Source organism: Cetorhinus maximus, chromosome 29 (assembly GCF_964194155.1).
Source record: "Cetorhinus maximus chromosome 29, sCetMax3.hap1.1, whole genome shotgun sequence".
Classification (NCBI taxonomy): Eukaryota; Metazoa; Chordata; class Chondrichthyes; order Lamniformes; family Cetorhinidae; genus Cetorhinus; species Cetorhinus maximus.
The window spans coordinates 14,635,726-14,658,922 of record NC_135907.1 but is presented as its reverse complement, the minus strand read 5'-3'; the positions used below and the strand labels follow the sequence as shown (position 1 = coordinate 14,658,922).

The window sequence follows — 23,197 nt, the reverse complement described above, 5'->3', positions numbered from 1 at the left end:
TTTCTCTCGGGGTTGTGAGTCTTTGGGACTCTCTTCCTCAAAAGGCGGTGGAAGCAGAGTCTTTGAATATTTTTAAGGCAGAGCTAGATAGATTATTGATAAGCAAGAGGGTGAAAGGTTATCGGGATAGGTGGGAGGTTACAGCTATGAATGGCGGAGCAAGCTTCAGGAGTCAAGTGGCCTACTCCTGCTCCTAGTTTGTATGTCCGTATAATAAAATCTGGAATTAAAAGCTAGTCTCAATAACATTAAACATAAAATGATCATAACCCTAAAATAAAAGCAAAATCTCTGGATGCTGGGTTCTGAAGGAGTCCTTTTGGACTCAAAATGTTAACTCTGTCTCTCCACAGATGCTGCCAGACTTGCAGAGTTTTCCAGCATTTTCTGCTCCTGTATCATAAAAACCCATCTGGTTCACTAATGTCCTTTAGGGAAGGAAAACTGCTGTCCTTACCCGGTCTTGCCTAGATGTGCCTCCAGACCCACAGCAACGTGGTTGACTCTTAACCGTCCTCAAGGGCAATTGGGGATGGACAATAAGTGCTGGCCTTGCCAGGGGCACCTGCGTCTCAAAAACAAATATTTTTTTAAAATACTGCGGTTGCTGGAAATCTGAAATAAAAACAAAAAATGAGAGAGAAACGGAGTTATTGCTTCAGGTCCATGCTTTCGTAATATTTTGGTTTTGTATTAGTGAGTCCTGATGAAAGGTCACAGCCCAGGAATGTTAACTCTTGTTCTGTCTCCACAGATGCTGTCTGACTTGCTGAGTGTTTCCAGCATTTTCTGTATTTTTATTTCAAATTAGAGCACGTTTTGAGCCAGTAAAGGTGGAGGAGGGTGATAGTTAGAACAGAAGGAAAGGAATACTTTGCCTGCCATTTTAATTCTCCACATTGGTCCCACTCTGACCTCTCGGTCCTTGGTCTGCCGCTGTGTCCCGATAAAGCTCAACATAAACTCAAGGAGCAGTACCGCATCTTTCAACTGGGCAATTTACAGCCTTCTGGAATCAACACTGACTTCAACAAATTTAGATCATCACCTCTGCCCCCATTTTATTTCATGTTTCTTTGCTAGTTTGGATTTTTTCCCTCTCATTTGCTTCACTTTGCATTTCGACAGAGCTGTCCTACCATTCACACCTCCTCTAGACATCTTTTGTTTCTTTATATGTCCCATTACTGCTCCCTCTGGAGAAGAAGAGTCATACGGACTCGAAACGTTAACTCTGTTTTTCTCTCCACAGATGCTGTTAGACCTGCTGAGTTTTTCCAGCATTTTCTGTTTTTGTTTCAGATTTCCAGCACCTGCAGTATTTTGCTTCTGTGCCATTATCATTATGCCACCAACCCCCCCATAATGCTTTGAATATGGCACAATGTCTCAAGGCACTTGACAAAGAGAAACTGTTAATGTTACATGGAGGAAAGTAAAAAAGATCTGCATTTATACACCATCCTACCACGTCGCTGATAAATTTAATGTATTATTGCTCATTTCAAGACCATTAAAACACTTTCCATCTCACCGTGAATTTGACCCAGCTCTTTGCTCCAATTTCACCCTTTCCCACTCATCCCGCCTCTGTTTTTTTTTATTTTCCTCTGTGGAAAATCCATGTCTTTACTACACATGGAGTGCTCCAGCAGTTGTTAAAATTATTTTGAGGGGCAGCGCATGATCTCTGGAACTGCAACGGCATGAGTGCTCATTAAATGTCCTTGGCAGTGCTGGGTTTAAGAAGGAACTTGGCCAAAGAAGCAGGCAGTATGAATAGCTTAAAGAGCCTACAGAATCATGCAGCACGGAGAGAGGCCATTCTGCCCATTGTACCTAGCCCTTTGTAGGAGCTATCCAATCTGTCCCACGTCCCACCCTTGCCCCTCAGCCCTGCAAAAATTTCCGTTTGAGTGTACATCCAATTCCCTTTTTAAAGTTGCTGCTTTCACTGCATTTCCCGGCAGTGTGTTCCAGATCATGTCAACTTGTTGTGCAACAAAACTTCCTTTCTCCCCTCTGGTTCATTTGCCCATTATCCTAAACCTGTGTCCTTTGGTTGCCGACCCTTCTGCCAGTAAAAATAAATAAAACAAAAAATGCTACAAATCATAAATTAAAAGCAGCACTCAGCAGGACCCACAGCAACTGAAGCAATCACATTTGACAACAACAACTTGTGTTTATGTAGTGCCTTTCACAAAACATTCCAAGGTTCTCCTCAGGGCAAAAGCAAACTTTTGATACCAAGTCACAGAAGGAGATGACCAAAAGCTTGATTAAAGAGGCAGATTTTAACGGGCGTCTTAAAGGAGGAAAGCAGCCCAATGACTGTGGAACTGCACATTGGCAAAAAAGGACAAACTTGCATTTATATAGCACCTTTCAAAACCTCAGGGTGTTCCTGAAGTGCTTTACCACCATTCAAGTACTTCTGAAGTGTGGTCACTGTCGTAATATAGGAAAAACAGCAGCCAATTTGTGCACAGCAAGCTCCCACAAACAGCAATGTGATAATCACCAGATCATCCATTTCATTGATGTTGATTGAGGGATAAATATTGGTCGGGACACTAGGGAGAACTTCACCCTTCTTTGAACTGTGCCATGGGATCTGAGAGGGCAGATATCGAATGTCTCACCTATAAGGCAGCACCCTCCTCAGTTTTGCACTGAGATGTCAGCCAAGACTTGGGACCAGCCAAGTGTTTGGAGTGGGACATGAACCCTCCTTCTTCTGACTCAGGAGCGTGAGGGTTTTACCAACTGAGCTGAACCCAGCAGTGATGCCTGGAGGAAACAGAGCTGTTTTCCTCGGCTTTCTGAGATTCATTTGCTGTGGTGGTTTTCCTGGCCATTCGGTCATGAGACGTTTTCCAGGGCGTCTTGTTCTTTTTCCCTGCTCCCTTCAATCAAGTTCACTCCCCAACAAGCACACTACATATGGTCAAGATTTTATCCCGACAGTAGGCACATGCTGCTCTAAGTCTCGCTACACAGATGTCGGCAACACTCCTGTGTGAGGTCCAGCCAACAAAATGTTTCTTTCTACATGGTGCTGTCAGTTTTTGCTCCAGCCATCTGATAAAGCACAGATTCTGTGGCCACAAGCGAGACTCCAGGATGGTATGTTGCCTCCCTGGTGCTTGGGTCAAGGCTGTCTCAGAGCGGCTACCGGACACTCTGAAGGGGGAGGGTGTACAGCCAGTGGTCGTGGTACATACTGGTACAAACGACGTAGGTAAAAAAATGGGATGAGGTCCTAAAAGCAGAATATAGGGAGTTAGGAAGTAAGTTGAAAATAGGACCTCAAAGGTAGTGATCTCAGGATTACTACCAGTGCCAGATGCTAGTCAGAGTAGAAATAGCAGGATATATCAGATGAATACATGGCTGAAGAGAAGGTGTGAGGGGGAGGGTTTCAGATTCCTGGGACATTGGGACCGGTTCTGGGGGAGGTGGGACCAGTACAAACTGGACGGGTTACACCTGGGCAGGACCGGGACTGATGTCCTAGGGGGAACATTTGCTAGAGTGGTTGGGGAGGGTTGAAACTAAAATGGCAGGGGGATGAGAACCTATGCAAGGAGTCAGAGGAGGGGGAATCAAGGGCAAGAACAAAAGACAGAAAGGGGAATAAGAGAAGTGACAGGCAGAGAAATCAAGGGCAAGAATCAAACAGGGTCTCAGTGAAAAATAGTGGGAACGGGACAAGTAATGTTAAAAAGACAAGCCTTAAGGCTTTGTGCCTTAACGCAAGGAGCATTCACAATAAAGTGGGTGAATTAACCACGCAAATAGATGTAAACAGGTATGATATGGTCGGGATTACGGAGACACGGCTGCAGGATGACTAGGGATGGGAACTGAACATCCAGGGGTATTCAGTATTTGGGAAGGACAGACAAAAAGGAAAAGGTGGTGGAGTTGCATTGCTGGTTAAAGAGGAAATTAACGCAATAGCGAGGAAAGATATTAGCTCCGACTATGTGGAATCTGTATGGGTAGGGCAGAGAAACACTAAGGGGCAAAAAACGTTAGTGGGGGTTGTATATAGACCCCCAAACTGTAGTGGTGATGTTGGGAATGGCATTAAACAGGAAATTAGAGACACATGCAATAAAGGAACATCTGGAATTATGGGTGATTTTAATCTGCATATAGACTGGGCAAATCAAATTAATAATAATGCCATAGAGGAGGAATTCCTGGAGTGTATACGGGATGGTTTTCTGGAACAATACGCTGAGGAACCAACTAGAGAACAGGCCATCCTAGACTGGGTATTGTGTAACGAGAAGGGAATAATTGGCAATCTAGTTGTGTGAGGCCCCTTGGGGACGAGCGACCATAATATGATAGAATTCTTCATCAAGATGGAGAGTGACGTAGTTGATTCTGAGACTAGGGCCCTGAATCCAAATAAAGGAAACTGATGGTATGAGGCGCGAGTTGGCTATGATTGATTGGGAAACTTTACTTAAAGGGATGACAGTGGATAGGCAATGGCAAATGTTCAAAGAGCGCATGGGTGAACTGCAGCAATTGTTTATTCCTGTCTGGCGCAAAAGTAAAATAGGAAAGGTGGCCAAACTATGGCTTACAAGGGAAATTAGAGGTAGTATTAGATTCAAGGAAGAGGCATATAGATTGACCAGAAAATACAACAGACCTGAGGGTTGGGAGCAATTTAGAATTCAGCAAAGGAGGACCAAGGGAATGATTAAGAAGGGGAAAATAGAGTACAAGAGTAAGCTTGCGGGGAACATAAAAACTGACTGTAAAAGTTTCTATAGGTATGTGAAGAGAAAAAGATTGATGAAGACAAATCTAGGTCCCTTACAGTCAGAAACAGGGGAATTTATAATGGAGAACAAAGAAATGGCTGACCAACTAAATACATACTTTGGTTCTGTCTTCACAAAGGAGGACACAAATAACACACCAGAAATGTTGGAGAACACAGGGTTTAGTGAGAGGGAGGAACTGAAAAAAATCAGTATTAGTAGGGAAATGGAGTTGGAGAAATTGATGGGATTGAAGGCCAATAAATCCCCAGGGCCTGATTATTTACACCCCAGAGAACTTAAGGAAGTGGCCCTAGAAATAGTGGATGCATTGGTGGTTATCTTCCGAGATTCTATAGACTCTGGGTCAGTTCCTACAGATTGGAGGGTAACTAATGTAACCCCACTATTTAAAAAGGGAGGTAGAGAGAAAACAGGGAATTATAGACCAGTCAGCCTGATGTTTGTAGTGGGGAAAATTCTAGAGTCCCTTATAAAAGATTTAATAGCTGACCACTTGGAAAACAGTGGCAGAATCGGACAGAGTCAGCATGGATTTACGAAAGGGAAATCATGCTTGACAAATCTACTGGAATTTTTTGGGGGTGTAACTAGTAGAGTTGATGAGGGGGAGCCAGCGGATGTGGTTTATTTGGACTTTCAGAAGACTTTCGACAAAGTCCCACATAAAAGATTAGTGTGTAAAATTAAAGCGCATGGGATTGGAGGTAGTGTATTGAGATGGATAGAAAACTGGTTGGCAGACAGGAAACAAAGAGTAGGAATAAATGGGTCCTTTTCCGAATGGCAGGCAGTGACTAGTGGGGTACCGCAGGTATTGGTGCTGGGACTCCAGCTATTCACAATATATATTAATGATTTAGATGAAGGAACTAAATGTAATATCTCCAAATTTGCAGATGACACAAACCTGGGAGGGAGGGTGAGCTATAAGGAGGATACAGAGATGCTTCAGTGTGATTTGGACAAGCTGAGTGAGTGGGCAAATGCATGGCACATACAGTATAATGTGGATAAATGTGAGGTTATCCACTTTGGTAGCAAAAACAGGAAGGCAGATTATTATCTGAATGGCTATAAATTGAGAGAGGAGAATGTGCAACGGGATCTGGGTGTCCTCGTACACCAGTCGCTGAAGGTAAGCATGCAGGTGCAGCAGGTGGTAAAGAAAGCAAATGATATGTTGGCCTTCATAGCGAGAGGATTCGAGTACAGGAGCAGGGATGTCTTGCTGCAATTATACAGGGCCTTGGTGAGACCATACCTGGAATATTGTGCGCAGTTTTGGTCTCTTTATCTGAGGAAGGATGTTCTTGCTATAGAGTGAGTGCAGCGAAGGTTTACCAGGCTGAATCCTGGGATGGCGGGACTGACATATGAGGAGAGATTGAATCGATTAGGATTATATTCGCTGGAATTCAGAAGAATGAGGGGGGATCTCATAGAAACCTATGAAATTCTAACAGGTCCAGACAGGGTAGATGCAGGAAGGATGTTCCCGATGGTGAGGGAGTCCAGAACCAGGGGTCACAGTCTGAGGATACGGGGTAGACCATTTAGGACTGAGATGAGGAGAAATTTCTTCACCCAGAGAGTGGTGAGCCTATGGAATTCGCTACCACAGAAAGTAGTTGAGGCCAAAATATAATATGTTTTCAAGAAGGAGTTAGATATAGCTCTTGGGGCGAAAGGGATCAAAGGATATGGGGAGAAAGCGGGAGCAGGCTATTGAGTTGGATGATCAGCCATGATCATAATGCATGGCGGAGCAGGCTCGAAGGGCCGAATGGCCTACTCCTGCTCCTCTTTTCTATGTTTCTATGCTGGAGATCGAGCACTCCGTTGCTGCACTTGTCTATTCAGCTGACTAAAGGAGAAAACACTTAGGAGGTTGGCCACAGGGAAGGAAGAAATCAAATTAAATCTTAAAAAAACACACACACACACGTACACACACACAGAAGAGGCAAAATCATCACAATTTCTTGCTTCTACCCCAACTGTGAAGTGTTTTACTAAGTTGCAGGATGCTGGGCCTATGCCTATCCTTGCAGTTGGTGTGTGAAGATAGAGCCTTCTTCCATTGTTAAAATGACTCATCCGAATTTTAGCCATGAGGAAAGATTGGATAGACTGGGGTTGTGTTTTTTTTGTAAATTTTGGAAGCGAGGAAACTGAAGAGAGAGATTTAATTGAGTTATATAAAATTCTGAGGGGTTGGAATAAAATAGACAGGAAGGACCCTTGGCAGAGAGGTCAATAACCAGTGGGCATACATTTAAAGTAATTGGTGAAAAGATTAGAAGAGAAGTTGAGAAGTAATTTATTTCATCCAGAGGGTGCTGGGGGGCTTGAACTCACTAACAACCAGTTTATGACAATCAGTCAAGCTCGTAATGTGGCTCATTTATACCTGCTAGAAGCGCCATACATTCATACGCAGGGACCCGCTGTCTGCAGGAAAAGAAGCACGTTCAAGTTTTGCACCTTTGTTGAGCTACCTGGGAGCTTGGGGGAGCCTATAGTTCCCCGTTACATCATCGGTGGCAATGCCTCAGCCATTCTGAGTTGACTTGCCGACCAATCAGCGCCCTTGTCTCCTGTACAAGTCCGAGATCCAAAATCTGGCACCCTGGGGGCAGAGGCCAAGCCAGGTTTCAGATTCTCCTGGATTATCTGCCGTTGGATTGGGCGGCATTGCTGGAGGCTCATTGCTGCTCAGCAGAGTCTACCCCCTGCTCCTGTGACCCGCTCGCAGGATTTACTGAAAAGAAATAGATCCCGGTTTTGGTTGGAAGGAATTAATGGGCCCAGTTCTGTTCCCAGGAGGGTTATTTACAAACACAGGCAGATGAGTCCACTAATATTTTATTACGTTGGAAATCTGTGCACAGGATATGTAACAAAGCTCCACCATCCTGACTAACAATGAGTTCTACGGGGCTGCTGCAGACCCTTAGGGAGTGAATCCCTGCGCTATCCCACTGCTGGAACAGGCAGCTCTGTGTCAGATTATGGAGGGCACGGTGGTAGGTGGGGAGGGGAGGGGAGGGATGCAGATCTTAAAGCGCTGGATCTTAAAGAGGCAGATCTTAAAGCACAACGCTCACTGATTCTCTCCTCTGGGATCAGCCTGAGAATGGCCTCTTCATTCCCACGCTTGCTCTATTTGGGTGCAGCACCCAGATATCCCGAGTGAAAAATGTCCAGTTTTCAGACAATCCAAGTTTTCAGACAGCCAGATTTTGAATAACATACCTGCAATACAAATTGTGATTGTTTGAAATTTGGCATTCTTGCATTTGTCCTGATGAGTGCAAACTTTGGCAACATGAATTTCTTTTCCGCAAAATACAATTATGTTATAACGCAGATTATACAGTGTAAAGTGTCAGGCAACAATGGTCTTCCTCTGAATGATGTCCACTTGAGGAAGAAGTGAGAACCCATGAACAAGGCATCAGAGAAATAAGAGAGCCTCAGTGATTCTTTGCACCACATGATGCAGCACTGAGTCCAGTAGGCCATGATAGTCCCAGTCCACTGTGTCGTGTCTGCCAAGAAAGTTTATCTCAACAAGGAATAGTTGACCTAAGTGTTCCTGGTCTTAGGAGCACTCCTGCAAGGGCCACCAAAGACAAACAAACCCCAATGCAGTGTACATGTTCCATTGTAGAGCTTCTAAACCTACCTCCTTTGGTCACCTGCCCTCATATCTCCTCAGTTTCAAACTCCCGTGAAAGCTTGGGATCTTTTACAACAGTAACTTGTGTTTATGTAGCGCCTTTCACTTAGTAACCCATTCCTAGGTTCTTCGTAGGGCAAAAGCAAACTTTGACGCCAAGTCACATTTGATGACCAAAAGCTTGGTCAAAGAGGTAGATTTTAAGGGCTGTCTTAAAGGAGGAAAGAGAGAGATAGTGGGGAGGCGATGATTATGGAGGGAATTCCAGAGCTTAGGGCCTGGGCAGCTGAAGGCATGGTGGCGTGATTAATATCAATGACACTCCAAAGGCCAGAATTGGAAGAGGGGAATGTATCTCAGAGGGTTGCAGGGCTGGTGGAAGTGGCAGAGACAGGGAGGGGTGAGGCCGTGGAGGGATTTGAAAATAAGAGTGAGAAATTTAGAATTGAGGCGTTGCTTAACCAGGAGCTAATTTGGTTCAGTGAGCACAGGGGATGATGGAAGAGCTGATGCGAGTTAGGATCTGGGCAGCAGCTTTTTGGATGAGCTCAAGTTTACTACATCAAAGGTGCTATATATATGCAAGTTGTTGTTGTTGCAAATGGCCATAGTACTTAGTTTTGGTCAAATAACCTAGCAAAACCTCTTGACTGGGTTCCTACCCGAAGAACGGAAATTGGATGAGATTTCACAGGGTTATGCGTCCCCATGATACCTTATCCTGGAGGCACTTTTATCAAAGGAGTAAAAGAAATGAAAGGCAAAATACCTCTACTTGAGATTTTCCTCTTCATTTCATTCTAATTCCAGATGGCGGCTGCCCTTGGTGGAGAAGGCCCAACACATGGGGTACACAAGAGGACTGTCACTGACTGACTGACGATACAGTGAGTAGAGATCAGGATCTATCCTAGCACTCAGTGAGCACTGAGCTTCACCTTTAATGATGTTGAAGTCAACTTTGGGACTGTAATGGACTTTTTTTTGGTTATGTCACTAAGAAATGGATGAGTGCAGCTCCAATAACACTTGAGAAGCTCGACACCATGCATGTCAAAGCAACCTGCTTGATTGGCACCCCTCCACCACCTTCAACCTCCACTCCTTCCACCATCGACGCACAGTGGCAGCAGTGTGTACCACCTACAAGATGCACGGCAGCAACTCACCAAAGCTCCTTCGACTGCACCTTCCAAATTCGCAGCCTCAACCACCTAGAAGGACAAGGGCAGCAGATCCATGGGAACACCTCCACCTGCAACTTCCCCTCCAAGCTACACGCCATCCGGACTTGGAAATATATCGCCGTTCCTTCACTGTCGCTGGTCAAAAACCCGGAACTCCCTCCCTAACAGCACTGTGGGTGCACCTACACCAGCGGTTCAAGAAGGTGGCTCACAAACATCTTCTCCAGGGCAATTAGGGAAGGGCAACAAATGCTGGCCTAGCCAGTGACGCTCATATCCAATGAAAGAACAAAGAAAAAAACAAGGTGACAAGTCAAAGGTCACAGGGCAGAGCAGAACATGAGAATATAGTGATTACTTGACACTACAGTTGGATTGAAGAACATAGGGATGAGAAAGAAAGGTATTGAGTATGAGGATATGGGAAAGAATGAGTTAAATCAGGAGCCAGATTTTAAGGGTACAATATCATAGTGGTTATGTTACTGGACTCATAAATTAGAGGCTTGGACTAATCAATACAGAGAGATGAGTTCAAATCCCACCTTGGTTACTGGGAAATTTAATTAATTTAAAAAATCTGGAATAAAAGCTAGTAACAATGATCATAAAACTACTGGACTGTGGTAAAATTCATTTGGTTCACTAGTGTCCCTGAGGGAAGGAAAGCTGTTGTCCTTACCCAGTCTGGACTAAATGTGATTTCAGATCCACAGCAATGTGGTTGACTCTCAACTGCCCTTTGAAATGGCCTAGCAAGTCACATAGTTGCCAGACAGGCTAAATGGCTACCATGTTACTACATTCTTCTATAGGGCAATAAACGTTGGTCTTTTCAGTGATGCCGTTATTCCATTAATGAATTAAAACCAAGTTAAATTAGGATGAGGTGTAAGAGGTCTTGATTTCAATTTGACTATTTCCTATTTCAATTTAAACCTATAATTTAGAATGTGAAAACTTAAAATTCAACATTCTTCCGCATGATATTTAATAAAGTGAACGCCTGCAAGACTAGAAATTTTAATCCGAAGGTTTCTCTTGTGTTAACCATAGAAAAGTTACAGCACAGAAGGAGGCCATTCGGCCCATCTTGTCCATGCCAGCCCAAGGACACCCAGGTGCCCTTTCTAATCCCACCTTCCTGCACCCGGCCCATAGCCCTGCAGCTTACAGCACTTTAGGTGCAGATCCAGGTATTTTTTAAAAGAGTTTAAAGTTTCTGCCTCTACCACCAACTTGGGCAGCGAATTCCAGACACCCACCACCCTCTGCGTAAAAAAGTTCTTCCTCGTGTCCCCCCTACACCTTCTGCCACTTATCTTGAATCTAGGTCCCCTGGTTCTAGAATTCTCCATCAAGGGAGAATTGTGGTTATGACACAAATCAATTTGTAAAGTATTTATTACGCTCCTTGAGAGGTGGAGGCTTTCTTATCAGGCCTGCATTTTCCCTTGTCTATCGATTCCTCGTACTTCTGGGCAATCGTGTTATTGTTTGTGTCACTAGGCAAGGGCCAAAAAGAAAGTTGGTGTGCAGCTAACACTGTGCGCAGATCGGAGAAGGAGAAAGGGAGATGAACTCATAGACCTGGGAATTCACACCTGAGCAATGGCCTCATTTAGGTCAAACTTGTTTTGCTCAGGTGCTGTAACCAAGGAGAGAGGGAGAGAGAGAAAAAAAGCCCACGAATGAATTTACACAGCAGCATGCGCAGGCCTAAATATATCTAAAAACACAAAATAAAAATTACGTTTCTGTTCTTCCTCCCCCACCTTCTCCCTCCCCTGAAGGCACTGATTCCACAAGTGCTCAATATCCTCTGGTATCTCACCCACAAGCCAAACGCACAAGCTTAGGCAGTACATTGCTGGCAAGCTGTGCGCTACCACCGTCAACAACAACTTACAACAACAACTTATGCATAGTGCCTTTAACAAAATAGAACGCCTGAAGCTGCTGCGCACGAGCATTGTACAAAAAAAGTATGGCCACGTGAGGAGATATTAGGTCAGCTGACCAAAAAGGTGGTCAAAGAGGTGGGTTTTAAGGACCGTCTTAAAGGGGGGAAAGTTAGAGAAGCGGAGAGATGTAGGGAGGGAATTCCAGAGCTTAGGGCCTAGGGAACTAAAGTCACGGCCGCCAATGGTGAGGCAATTAAAATTGGGGATGCACAAGAGCACAGGTATCTCGGAGGGTTGTGGAGCTGAAGAAGATTGCAAAGATATGGAGCCTGGTCCGATCCTTAACTAATTGCCACACACGGCAGGGAGTGGGTCACAGGGTTGCAATATTGAACGGGAAATCTGGCTGATCTCTCTCCCTCCTCTTTAGTCAGTTGATGCTAATTGCCCTCAACTGGTAACCTTGGCTGAGAACAGGTCAGGAAATAATTAAGAAGCATTTATAAAGTGCCTGAGCATGACCTCAGGACCTGCCACCAAACTTCACAACCCATTCTAAAAATTCAGCCTCTATGGTCATATGGTCAGGCACAGCAACCAATCTGTGCACAGCAAGATCCCACAACAGTAGCTGACCAGTTAATCCAGTTAAAAACAGAGGAACTTTCTCCCAGCGTACAAGAAAAATTCAAATACCCGGAATGGTTTCCCGCCACAACCATTTATTAAAGGCTTAGAGATTTATCTACCCATTTCCCGGGCAGACTGTCAGGGAAACTCAATCCGGCGGCAATAGCATAACTCCTAAGAGCTTATTGGGTTCCTCGTATGGTTTCATCAGGAGCCCCTGACATGCCCAGGACAACATAAAGAAACTGCCACACCATTCAAAGCACTGAGAGAAGAGAAGGGCAAATTCCAAAAATCTTCTCTCCCTCCCCTGCTCTACCTATGACACATCATCGAGGCAAAAAGGAAGTTAATATTGACTACAAATGGGGCTCTTTCAGGAACTAAGTCATAAATTAAATAGATGGGGAAATATTTGCAGGGGAATAGGACTAATTGGATAGCTCTTTTCAAGAGCCATCACCAGCATAATGGGCCGAATGGCCTCCTCCTATGCTGTACCATTCAATGCCTCCATAAAGAAAAAGAAAGAATTTGCATTGATATAGCCCCTTTTATGACCTCTGGACGTCCCAAACCATGTTACAGCCAAATGTTTGAAGTGTAGTCACTGTTGTAATATAGGATGTCAGCCAGTCAGCGCACCACAAGCTCCCACAGACGGCAATTAGATCATGACATCCTTCTTAATGCTGTTAGTTGAGGGATTAATATTGGTCAGGGAGAACATGCCCGTTCTTCTTCGAAATAATGTCAGGGGATCTTTTAAATTCACCTCGCAGGGTAGGTGAGGCCTCGGTTTTAATGTTTTATCTGAAAGATGGCACCTCAGTGCTCCACTGGAGTGTCAGCCAGGTCTTATGTTCTGCAGTGTGGTGTACAATTCAGTTTTATATAAAGATTATAATAGGCTCCCGAGTAATGCAGTTTCCAATTCCGAAGTGGCTATACTTCACGTGTGTGTGAGACAGCAAACATCAGCAGGGTATTTTACAATGAGAGGAAGGGTTTCAGTTGAGGAAAATTTGCATGTCAACAGGATAGTGAGCAGAAATAGCGACCCAGACTCATAGTTCCCTCTCAGGGCGAATGGACCCTGGATTCCATCACAGCTCATCCCGCTGCCACTCAAATGAGACCAGACTGGAGAAGCTGGGGCTGTTCTCCTTGGAGAGGAGAAGAAAGAGAGGAGATTCGACAGAGGTGTTCAAAATCAGGAGAGGTCTGGGACAGAGCAGACCAGGGAAAAACCGTCCCCATTGGCAGAAGGGTCGAGAACTAGAGGGCACCAATTTAAAGCGAATGGCGAAAGAACCAAAGGTGATGTGAGACAAAACCTTTTTATTTTTACACAGGGAGTGGTTAGGATCTGGAATGCACTGCCTGAGAGTGTGGTGAAGGCAGGTTCAATCATGGCATTCAAAAGAAAAAAAATTGCAGGACTCCATGGAAAAGGGCTAGCTGAGTTGCCCTTGCAGAGAGCTGGCATGGACACGATGGGCTGAGTGGCCTCCCTCTGTGCTACAACCAGCACTCTATTGTATTTAAGTCCTTAAATTTCCTAATCTGAAGACAGACTAATGCTTGGATTTTTGTGGAATTTTCCCAACTCCGTGATCCTGCCTCTGTCCCGGAGTCCATGAGCCCCATTTTCGTGTCAGGGGGGTGGGCCTGGGTTGGAGATGGGCCTCCCCCACCCCACCCTACCTCCAAGGCAGGGGGAAAGTGGAAATGGGCCCAGAGATAGTGACGGGGTTGATACTGATAATATCAGCTGTTTGAAACAATAAAGAAAGCAATGCAGGTCGTTTTTATGCCAAACTTACCACCCTTCACCCCCCCCAATACACACCCTCACTCCCTAACACTCTTCACCCCCCACCCACGCTTCACCCTACTCTCCACCCCTTCCCACCCTCTTATACTCTTAACCCTTCCATACCCACCCTCACCCCCTTACACTTCACCCCCATACCTACCCTAACCCCCTTACACTCATCCTCCTATACCCACCCTCACCCTCTTACGCTTCACCCCCCATACCCTGTCTCACCCCCTTACACTCTTCACCCTCCCATAGACACCCTCACCCCCGACACTCTTCATCCCCGACCAAACCTCACTGCCTTACACTCTTCACCCCTCCCTCCAACCCATCATATCCATCATCGCCCCCTCCCCTTCGCACTCTTCACCCCCTATACCCACCCTCACCCCCTTACACTCTTCACCCCTCCCTCCACCCAATCATATCCACCATCACCCCTACTCCTTTGCATTCTTCACCCCTCCCCCACCCAGCCTCACCCCCTTAGACTCTTTACCTTTCGTACCCACCTTATGCTCCCTTATCCTCTTCACCCCACCCTTCACCCCTATGCCCACCTTCACTCCCTGGCACACTTCACCCCTCCCTCCACCATCTCCCCATACCCACCCTCACCTAACCTTACATTTTGCATCCTAACCCTTGCCAGCTCTGATTATGAGCGATACAGGTACATCCCCAGGTTACAACATTTCCAGGTGAATTGTAAAGCAGGAAACACTTTCCCTGCCTCCAGGTCAAAGGTCATGAACTCACTCATCAGATGTAAATCAGGAGGCCTTCCTGGTCATGGCCTCCACCATGAAGATCGCAAGGGATCTGACCGAGCCAGCTCTAAAGTGTTGCCAGCAACTTTAAACAACAGGCAGCCAGGGGTCATGACCCACCCCCTTTCCCGTACTGGTGTAAATAGTTGGTGCCAGGAATGGAGGCGGGACTTGTGGAGCCAGGACCCAGCTGCCATTTTCTCCCAGCCCTGCCTCCATTTCGGGCCCTGTTGAGACCATGAAACCATGGTCCTATATTGTGGATAGGAAAAAAACTATTTCCTCCGGTGGGGGGGGGAATCCAGAACAGAGGGGTACCACCTTGAAATTAGAGTCAGGCCATGAAGGGATGATGGCAAGGAACATCTCTTCACACGTGCCTGGCAATGGCCATCTCCAACAAGAGAGAATCTAACCATCTCCCCATGGCATTCAATGGCATTACCATCAATGAATCCCTCATTATCAACATCATTATCAACCACCAGAAACTGAATGAACCGGATCAGCCATATAAATACTGTGGCTACAAGAGCAGGTCAGAGGCTGTGGAGAGTAACTCTCTCCTGACTCCCCAAAGTCTGTCCACCACCTACAAGGCACAAATCAGGAATGTGATGGAATACTCTTCTCAGGCCTGGATTGCAGCTCCAACAACAGTCAAGAAGCTGGACATCCAGGACAAAGCAGCCCACTTGATTGGCACCCTACCCACCGCCTTCAACATTCACTCTGTCCACCAATGATGCACAGTGGCAGCAGTGTGTATCATCTACAAGATGCACCGCAGCAACTCACCAAGGCTCCTGCGCAGCTCCTTCTAAACCCGTTACCTCTACCATCTAGAAGGACAAGGGCAGCAGATGCATGGGAACACCACTACCTGGAAGTTCCCCTCCAAGCCACACACCATCCTCACTTGAAAATATATCACCGTTCCTTCAGTCACTGGGTCAAAATTCTGAAGCTCCCTAACGGCAACGTGGGTGTACCTACTATCTACATAGACTGCAGTGGTTCAAGAAGGCGGCTCATCGCCACCTTCTCAAGGGCAGTTAGGAATGGGTAACAAGTGCTGGCTTTGCCCGTGATGCCCACATCCCATGAAAGAAAATATTAGCTCAGCCATTGTACGCTAGAATATGTTGGAAGAACTGAATGACACACCTTCGGTGCTTATGTTGGGTGGTGCATCGACGAACTGAGCGATTGAGGGGCTCTCTTACACTTTTTGAAATAAACAACAAAGTGGAGCCCAGTTGTAAGTAATTCCAGTAAAAGGGATTCCCTCAATGGCATGGTGTGATTTTGAAATAAAGCGCTGAGTGTTTACAAGCCCTCATGCATAGACGCCTGTATCATAGTCTTGGGCTTCAACTGATTTCACAAAGTACAGGAACGACATGGAAACAGCTCATGACTTTTATCTGAACCCGGCATTTATGCCACACTTAGCAAAAACCAGCTCTGTGCATTTTCTATTTCACACAACATACAGTGGGACTTTGGAGTTTACAAACCGTGCCATCTTTATCCTTGACAGTGGTGGCGAATCTGGTTAAGGAGCTGGAGAGGCTGGGCAGCAGCCTGAACATGATGGTGTGCGAGTAGATTGATGAGCATCATATTGTGACATCTTTACCAAAGTTAAACGATGTCACGCGATTCACAATGGGGAGCTGTTAGGTCATCTTGCCCTAAGCTATTACAGAGTTTTACACTGCCAGAGAGTTATATTCTGCCATGTACGTGTGCTTTTGGAATACATCACGTACGGAATTTTCTTTCGTACGGGATCACTTTTCTCTCTCCGACTTGGGACATTGGCAACAATGATGGCTGGCAGTTTAGGAACACAGGGACAGGAGGTGGCCATCCAGCCCCTCAGAGCTGTTTCACCATTCAGTGTTCTGCAAATTAACGCCATATAACCCACCTTTGCCCCGTATCTCCAATAACTCTGGTTAATAAAAACCAGTGAATCTTGCTATAACCCCTGAGGGGGGAGCCTTAAGCCAAAATAACCAAATTTATTAATGACCTCAAATGAAGAAATTACCAACAGGGTTCAACTTTTTGTAACTTTTACATGAATCAGGGCCAATGCAAATTACACATGAATCAACAGACAAATGATACTTCAAATGAAATTTCACTTTAAATAGTCAATACAAAAAGGATATGTCTTATGCATCCACAAGCACCTGCAACATTCCCCACAGGCACTACATAGTTACACAGTTCCACAGAAATGTTGTTCTTTGTTCATGCAGGGAGGTCAGGAGTTCTATCCGACAATAGCTTTCACCTCCGAGTTTTCACAAGTACAATTCTCATCAGCAAGGCACACTTCTACACACTTCTCCCTCGGATCATGACAGTCCTGATGGTGTAGTTTTCTAGAGTTCCTTTCCAACCGACCAATCAATAACACCCCGGTTCATGGTTTGGCCACTTCTGGGAAAACACCTAGCTCTTTGGCATCTCAGAGCTATTTACACAGCTTTCCAGGTTTTAGACCTTTTTAGCCAGCTCACACATTGCCTCCTGTCTCCCTTTCTGCCAAACAGAAAAACTGACCTCTTCCTGAGAGTGATTTGCTTCTTATCCTCACAAGAGTTCTGTTTTCCTCTTTCTATCTCTGTTCTCTGTGCCTGCAGCTGTGCCTTCACCCCTTCAGCTCCTCTGCTTGTAGCTCTCCTTTGTGGCTGGCCACACGGCTACTATCTTAACTTCCTTCCTGTGGGCATGGCTTCTAGGTTGAGGATTGCCAGGTCACATGGACCAGTATTTCTTAATATTCAAGAAAATTACATTTGATCCCTTTACAATTGATGCAAACTCTTAAAAGTCCTTTTCAAATAGTCTTAAAAACAGTTACAGATTCCTAGATAATTACAAATTTTTCTTACTCTATTGCTTACAGGTCAAATGTTGTTACAATCTGAGTTCTAAAACTAACAATTGATCTTACATCAATTGTGTTTAGTGGAAAAGAATTCCATATGCCTGCCTTTGTGTGTAGAAGTATTTTCTAATTGCAGTCCTGAATGCTTTGGCTTTAATTTTTAGGCTATGCCCTCCCACTTTCCTAGAGTTCACTCAGAATCACAGAACTGAAGACAATCAAAGAAGTTCTAAGCGAAAGAAAGTAGTATTGATTTAGCACCTTTCACAACCTCAGGATGCCCCAATGTGCTTTACAGCCAATCAACTACTTTTGAAGCATATTTGTCGTTGTAATGTAGGGAATGCAACGCCAATTTGCACACGGCAAGCTCCCATAGCTTTTTTTTTTTGTAAAAATATACTTTATTCATAAAAAATCTTCAATCACATTCAAAACCATTTCAAAAACAACATTACAAGGGTACAATCCAGGTTAAAATTTTACAAAATGTATCACCAGGTGCATCAGTACAAACAATATTACAATCATTTACAGCCTTTCATTTTGATCTGTACAGCCCGAGGGGCTCTAAACAGTTCCCAGTCTCTCGGTGCGCTGTGGTAGAAAGGTCTTAGACAGCGACCCTTCCCCATTGCGCCTTTGCGGCAGCTGCCCCAAGCTTTAGTGCGTCCCTCAGCACGTAGTCCTGGACTTTGGATTGTGCCAGTCCGCAACAATCGGTCGGGGACAACTCTTTGTGCTGGAAGACCAACAAGTTTCGGGCCGACCAAAGCGCGTCTTTCACCGAGTTGATGATCCTCCAGCTGCAGTCGATGTTTGTCTCGGTGTGTGTCCCTGGGAACAGCCCGTAGAGCACAGAGTCCTGTGTCACAGAACTGCTCGGGATGAACCTCGACAGCAACCACTGCATCTCTCTCCAGACTTTCTTTGCAAAGGCACAATCCACAAGGAGGTGAACAACGGTCTCTTCCCCACCACAGCCACCTCGAGGGCAACGTGCAGAGGGGGTGAGACTCCTGGCGTGTAGGAAGGATCTGACGGGGAGGGCCTTTCTCACCACCAGCCAAGCTACGTCTTGGTGCTTGTTGGAAAGTTCTGGCGATGAGGCATTCTGCCAAATGACTTTGACAGTCTGCTCGGGGAACCATCCCACAGGGTCCACCCTCTCCTTTTCCCTCAGGGCCTCTAGGACGTTACGTGCTGACCACTGCCTGATGGACTTGTGGTCAAAGGTGTTTTTCTGCATAAATTTTTCCACCAGGGACAGGTGGTACGGCACGGTCCAACTACTTGGAGCGTTCCGCGGCAGCGTGGCCAGACCCATCCTTCGCAACACCGGGGACAGGTAGAACCTCAGCACGTAGTGACACTTGGTGTTTGCGTACTGAGGGTCTACGCACCGCTTGATGCAGCCACACACAAAGGTGGCCATCAGTATGAGGGCGATGTTGGGCACGTTTTTTCCCCCTTTATCTAGAGGCTTGTACATCGCGTCCCTGCAGACACGATCCATTTTCGACCTCCAGATAAAGCGGAAGATGGCAAGCTCCCATAGCTGTGAATTTGATAAGGAGTCGTGGTTTTCTAGTGATGGTTGAGGAGTGGATATTAGCCAGGAGATTGGGAACTCCCTTGCTCTTCTTTGCTATAGTGCCATGGGATCTTACACATCCACTTGAGGGAAGATGGGCCTTCGGTTTAAAGCCTCAACTGAAAGAAGGCACCTCCAACAGTGTCATTACAATGTCATTTCAGGGAATTAGTAGAATTCCAATGACCTCTGACTGTCAAGTGACCAGGGACTCCCAATTTGAATATCTCTAAGGTCAGGGCCAGGTGGTGTAGTAAGCTTTCAGTACACATACACACACACAGGGTAGGACACTGAAACAATGTTTTTTACAGTCATAAACCACATCAATATAAAGTTATTATTTCTGCAATTCTGATCCTATAGAATTAACATGCAAGTACAACTTAGTTGCCTTTTTTCTCACTAATTCTGCATGACTTGTTGCCCAAATTCTTCGTTGTCTCCCCCATTTTAAATTTTAACTAATTGATTTCCTATGGTACGTTTGAACATTTCTCATTAAAAACGTGTCTCCCTTCTGGTAACTGTTTACATGTTTCCGGCTCTCATTGTCTCTGGCCCTCCTTTTTTCTCTCACTTTCTACTATCTGTCCTTCCTTCTTCTCTCACCCATTGTTCCCCTCACTCTTATTTACTTGCACTCACTCTCTCTCCCACAGACACAGTTTCCCTCCCTCTCTCCTCACCCTTTGTCTCCTTCTCTCTCTCATTCACCCACACACACTCTCTCTCCCACACACACACTTTCTGCCATTACCATCCTTGGATCTCTTTCTCTATGACTTTTGTCCCAGTTTTCTCTCTGCCCCCTTTTTCTGTAAGAAATAGATACAGTGGATTTTAAAGAAGATAATGGTATAGATGATTGTCTCTATCACTTGGGCAATGATATGGCAAGATGGACTGCCTGCCAGTTATTTAGAAACAGCTTGATTTTCATTCCATTCAAATCACTGGAATGAGAACGAGCAGGTTCTAGAACGGGTGATACACTCTGACAGATTACTGCCCTTGCAAGCAAGAAAAAAAAATCTATCCCATCATATTTAAATTTTTAAAAAGTCAATACATGACCTTCCCCTCACCTAGCTACTGTGGAACTTTCATGGGAATTACAGCCCAGAATCAGGTGATTCAGCCCAGCTGGTCTATGCTGATGTTTGTGCTCCATATGAGCCTCCCCATACCCTTCTTCATCTAACCCTTTCTGCCCATCCCTCTGTTTCTTTCTCTCTCAAGTGGTTTAGCTAGCTGGCAATTCAGTTCAGAGTATGACTTGTATCAGCAAAAAAATGCACATATTTTCACAGATGGGGCTTTACCTGAAATCATTCTGCTTATTCTTCCTGGTTGACCCATCCCTAATTGCCCTTGAACTGAGTGGCTTGCTCAGTCATTTCAGAAGGCAGTTAAGAGACAACCACATTGCTGGGAGTCTGTAGGTCAGACCAGGTAAAAATGGCAGATTTCCTTCCCTAAAGGGGCGTTAGTGAACAAGATGGATTGTTATGACAATCGATGATAGTTGTCGTGGTCACCATTACTGAGATTAGCTTTTCAATTCCAGATGTATTAATTGAATTTAAATTCCACCAGCTGCCATGGTGGGATTTGAACCCATGGCCCCAGGCCTAGACCTTGGGATTACCAAGACTCCACCATCTTCCCTTCTAGTCTGGATATTTTACCTGTGACACGAACTAAGCCAGTGTGGGGGAAGGGGGTTGCTTTTATTTTATTTTAATTTCTCTTTTAATTTATTTTGGTCCCTTTATTAGGAAATAAACATCCTGAGGCTTGGGTTAAATGCCCATACATTCATCTTACGTAGCAACAAGAAATTACCTGAAAGCTTCCCACGTCCCTCATTGCCTGTCAGGGTTCCCGCCTACACATTAACTTTTAATTCCTGATTGTGCACGCAGCTGATAAATATACTTAAAATATTTCAAATAACCACAATCAATCACCTCTCTCCATAATCAAATTCCAGCCCAGCTTTTAAATGTGCCTGAGATATACACCACTTGTCTGATGTAATGTGTTGCTGTGACACAACTTGCTGCCAGTTTGTTACTGGATTGAGGACGCCCCTCACTTAATATAGTATTTCTTTGTGAAGTTATGATCAGAGAAAGAAAAGAAAGACTTGCATTTATATAGCACCATTCACAACCACAGGATGATCCAAGTGCTTTAAAGCCAACTGAGGTAAAGTAGCAAATGCCAATTTGTACACAGCAATCTCCCACAAATAGCAATGTGATAACAGCCAGATAATCTGCTTTTTTGTTGAGGAATAAATATTGGCCAAGACACTGGGATTATTCCATAATGCTACTATTATGGAATAGTGCCATGGGATCTTTTATGACAACCTGAGGGGGCAGACATAACATCTGAAATGTAGCACCTCTGACAGCACAGTACTTCCTCAGAACTGGACTGGAATGCCAGCTTCGAACTTGTGCATTCAAATGGGACTTGAACCTGTAGCCTTCGGATATAGAGACATGAGGACTACTCCCTGAGCTACAGCTGACATCACTGAACATGTTGTATTCAATAATAGTGTTTGGACATCTTGGAACACGTCTTTCTAGTCTGAGCACATCAGAGAAACACAATAATATTTTGGTGGCAGTTCATTCTATGCATTACATGAGAAGATAATTGAAAACATTCCAATGGAATATAAATGATGCCAGTCCTGATTCCTGGCTTCATCATGCTCATTTCATATCCAATAGGCCAATCCGTTTTCTCAGCAATAAAAATAGAACAGGCTGGAAATATGGAGAGAGAGAGAGAGGCAGAGTTAACATTTCATGTCGATAGCCTTTGGACTTGAAATGTTAACACTGTTTCTCTCTCCACAGATGCTGCCTGACCTGCTGAGAGTTTCCAGCAAGTTTCAGTTTCTACTTTTGATTTCCAGCATCTGAAGTACTTGGTTTTCGTTTTGGTTTTCTTAGCACCACTCACTCAAGGTACACAATTCTGTTTTCACATAGAGCAGACTTCTTTCCTGTTTAATATTACCTGTCCCATCTTCTCTACAGCCTCAAACGTTTTTCTTTGCTTCTTTCCTTCCTCCCGGCCCTGGCTGGCCACATCAAAGCACAGAAGAGAGCAGCAAACGGCTGCAGCCATTAGCAGCATCTATAGAAGTAAACTCCTCCCCGTGACTGGATGAGCTGGTACTGCATGCCAATTAGCTCAATGGTAGCTGTGTTACCTTTGAGTCATAAGGTTGTAGGTTCAAGCCCCACCACAAAACTTGAATGCATAATACAGACTTTGGTGCAGTGCTGTAGAGATGTTATTACATTGTGGGCCCCATTGACTTGCTCTCTACTCTAACAAGAGCCTGAAACAAGGCTTGAAGAGTAGAGAAGTTCTCCCTGTCTCCACCATCACTGCCTAAACACCTCTATAGCTTCACATAAGGGAATTAAATAAATAGTGGGGCTGTGGAGAAAGAGTAGGGGAGTGGGACTAATTAGATATCTCCTTTAAAGAGTTGGCACAAGCACAGAGGGGCTGAACGGTCTCCTTCCATATGGTAACATCTATGACTTTGCTTTTTTTATGGAAATGGCTGTGGGCAGCTTTACTGCAGTATTGGCCTGAGAAACAGTGACCACTGTTCAAATGTAACTGATTGGCTTTGGAGCACTCCAGGACAAGAAAGGTGCTACATAACTGCAAGGTTGGTTAGTTCAGTTGGCCGGATGGCTGCTTTGTGATGTAGAGTGACACCAACAGTGTGGGTTCAATTCCTATAACTGGCTGAGGTCATCCATTAAGGCCCTGCCTTCTCAACCTTGCCTGAGGTGTGGTTAAACTCACCACCAGTCATCTCAGAGAGTGCAGCTCA

General features: G+C 45.0%; 1 protein-coding gene across 1 annotated transcript in view; it reads right to left on the bottom strand.

Annotated features, from left to right (window-relative positions):
- LOC144669275 (casein kinase I) overlaps positions 1-22,493 on the bottom strand; it is a 72,058-nt gene extending 49,565 nt beyond the window's left edge. Inside the window, exon 1 of the mRNA XM_078531605.1 lies at positions 22,360-22,493. Within this exon, the coding sequence (XP_078387731.1) occupies positions 22,360-22,479 (120 nt within the window). The 5' untranslated portion in view covers positions 22,480-22,493. The remainder of the gene's footprint in view (positions 1-22,359) is intronic.
- Positions 22,494-23,197: the final 704 nt, after the last annotated feature.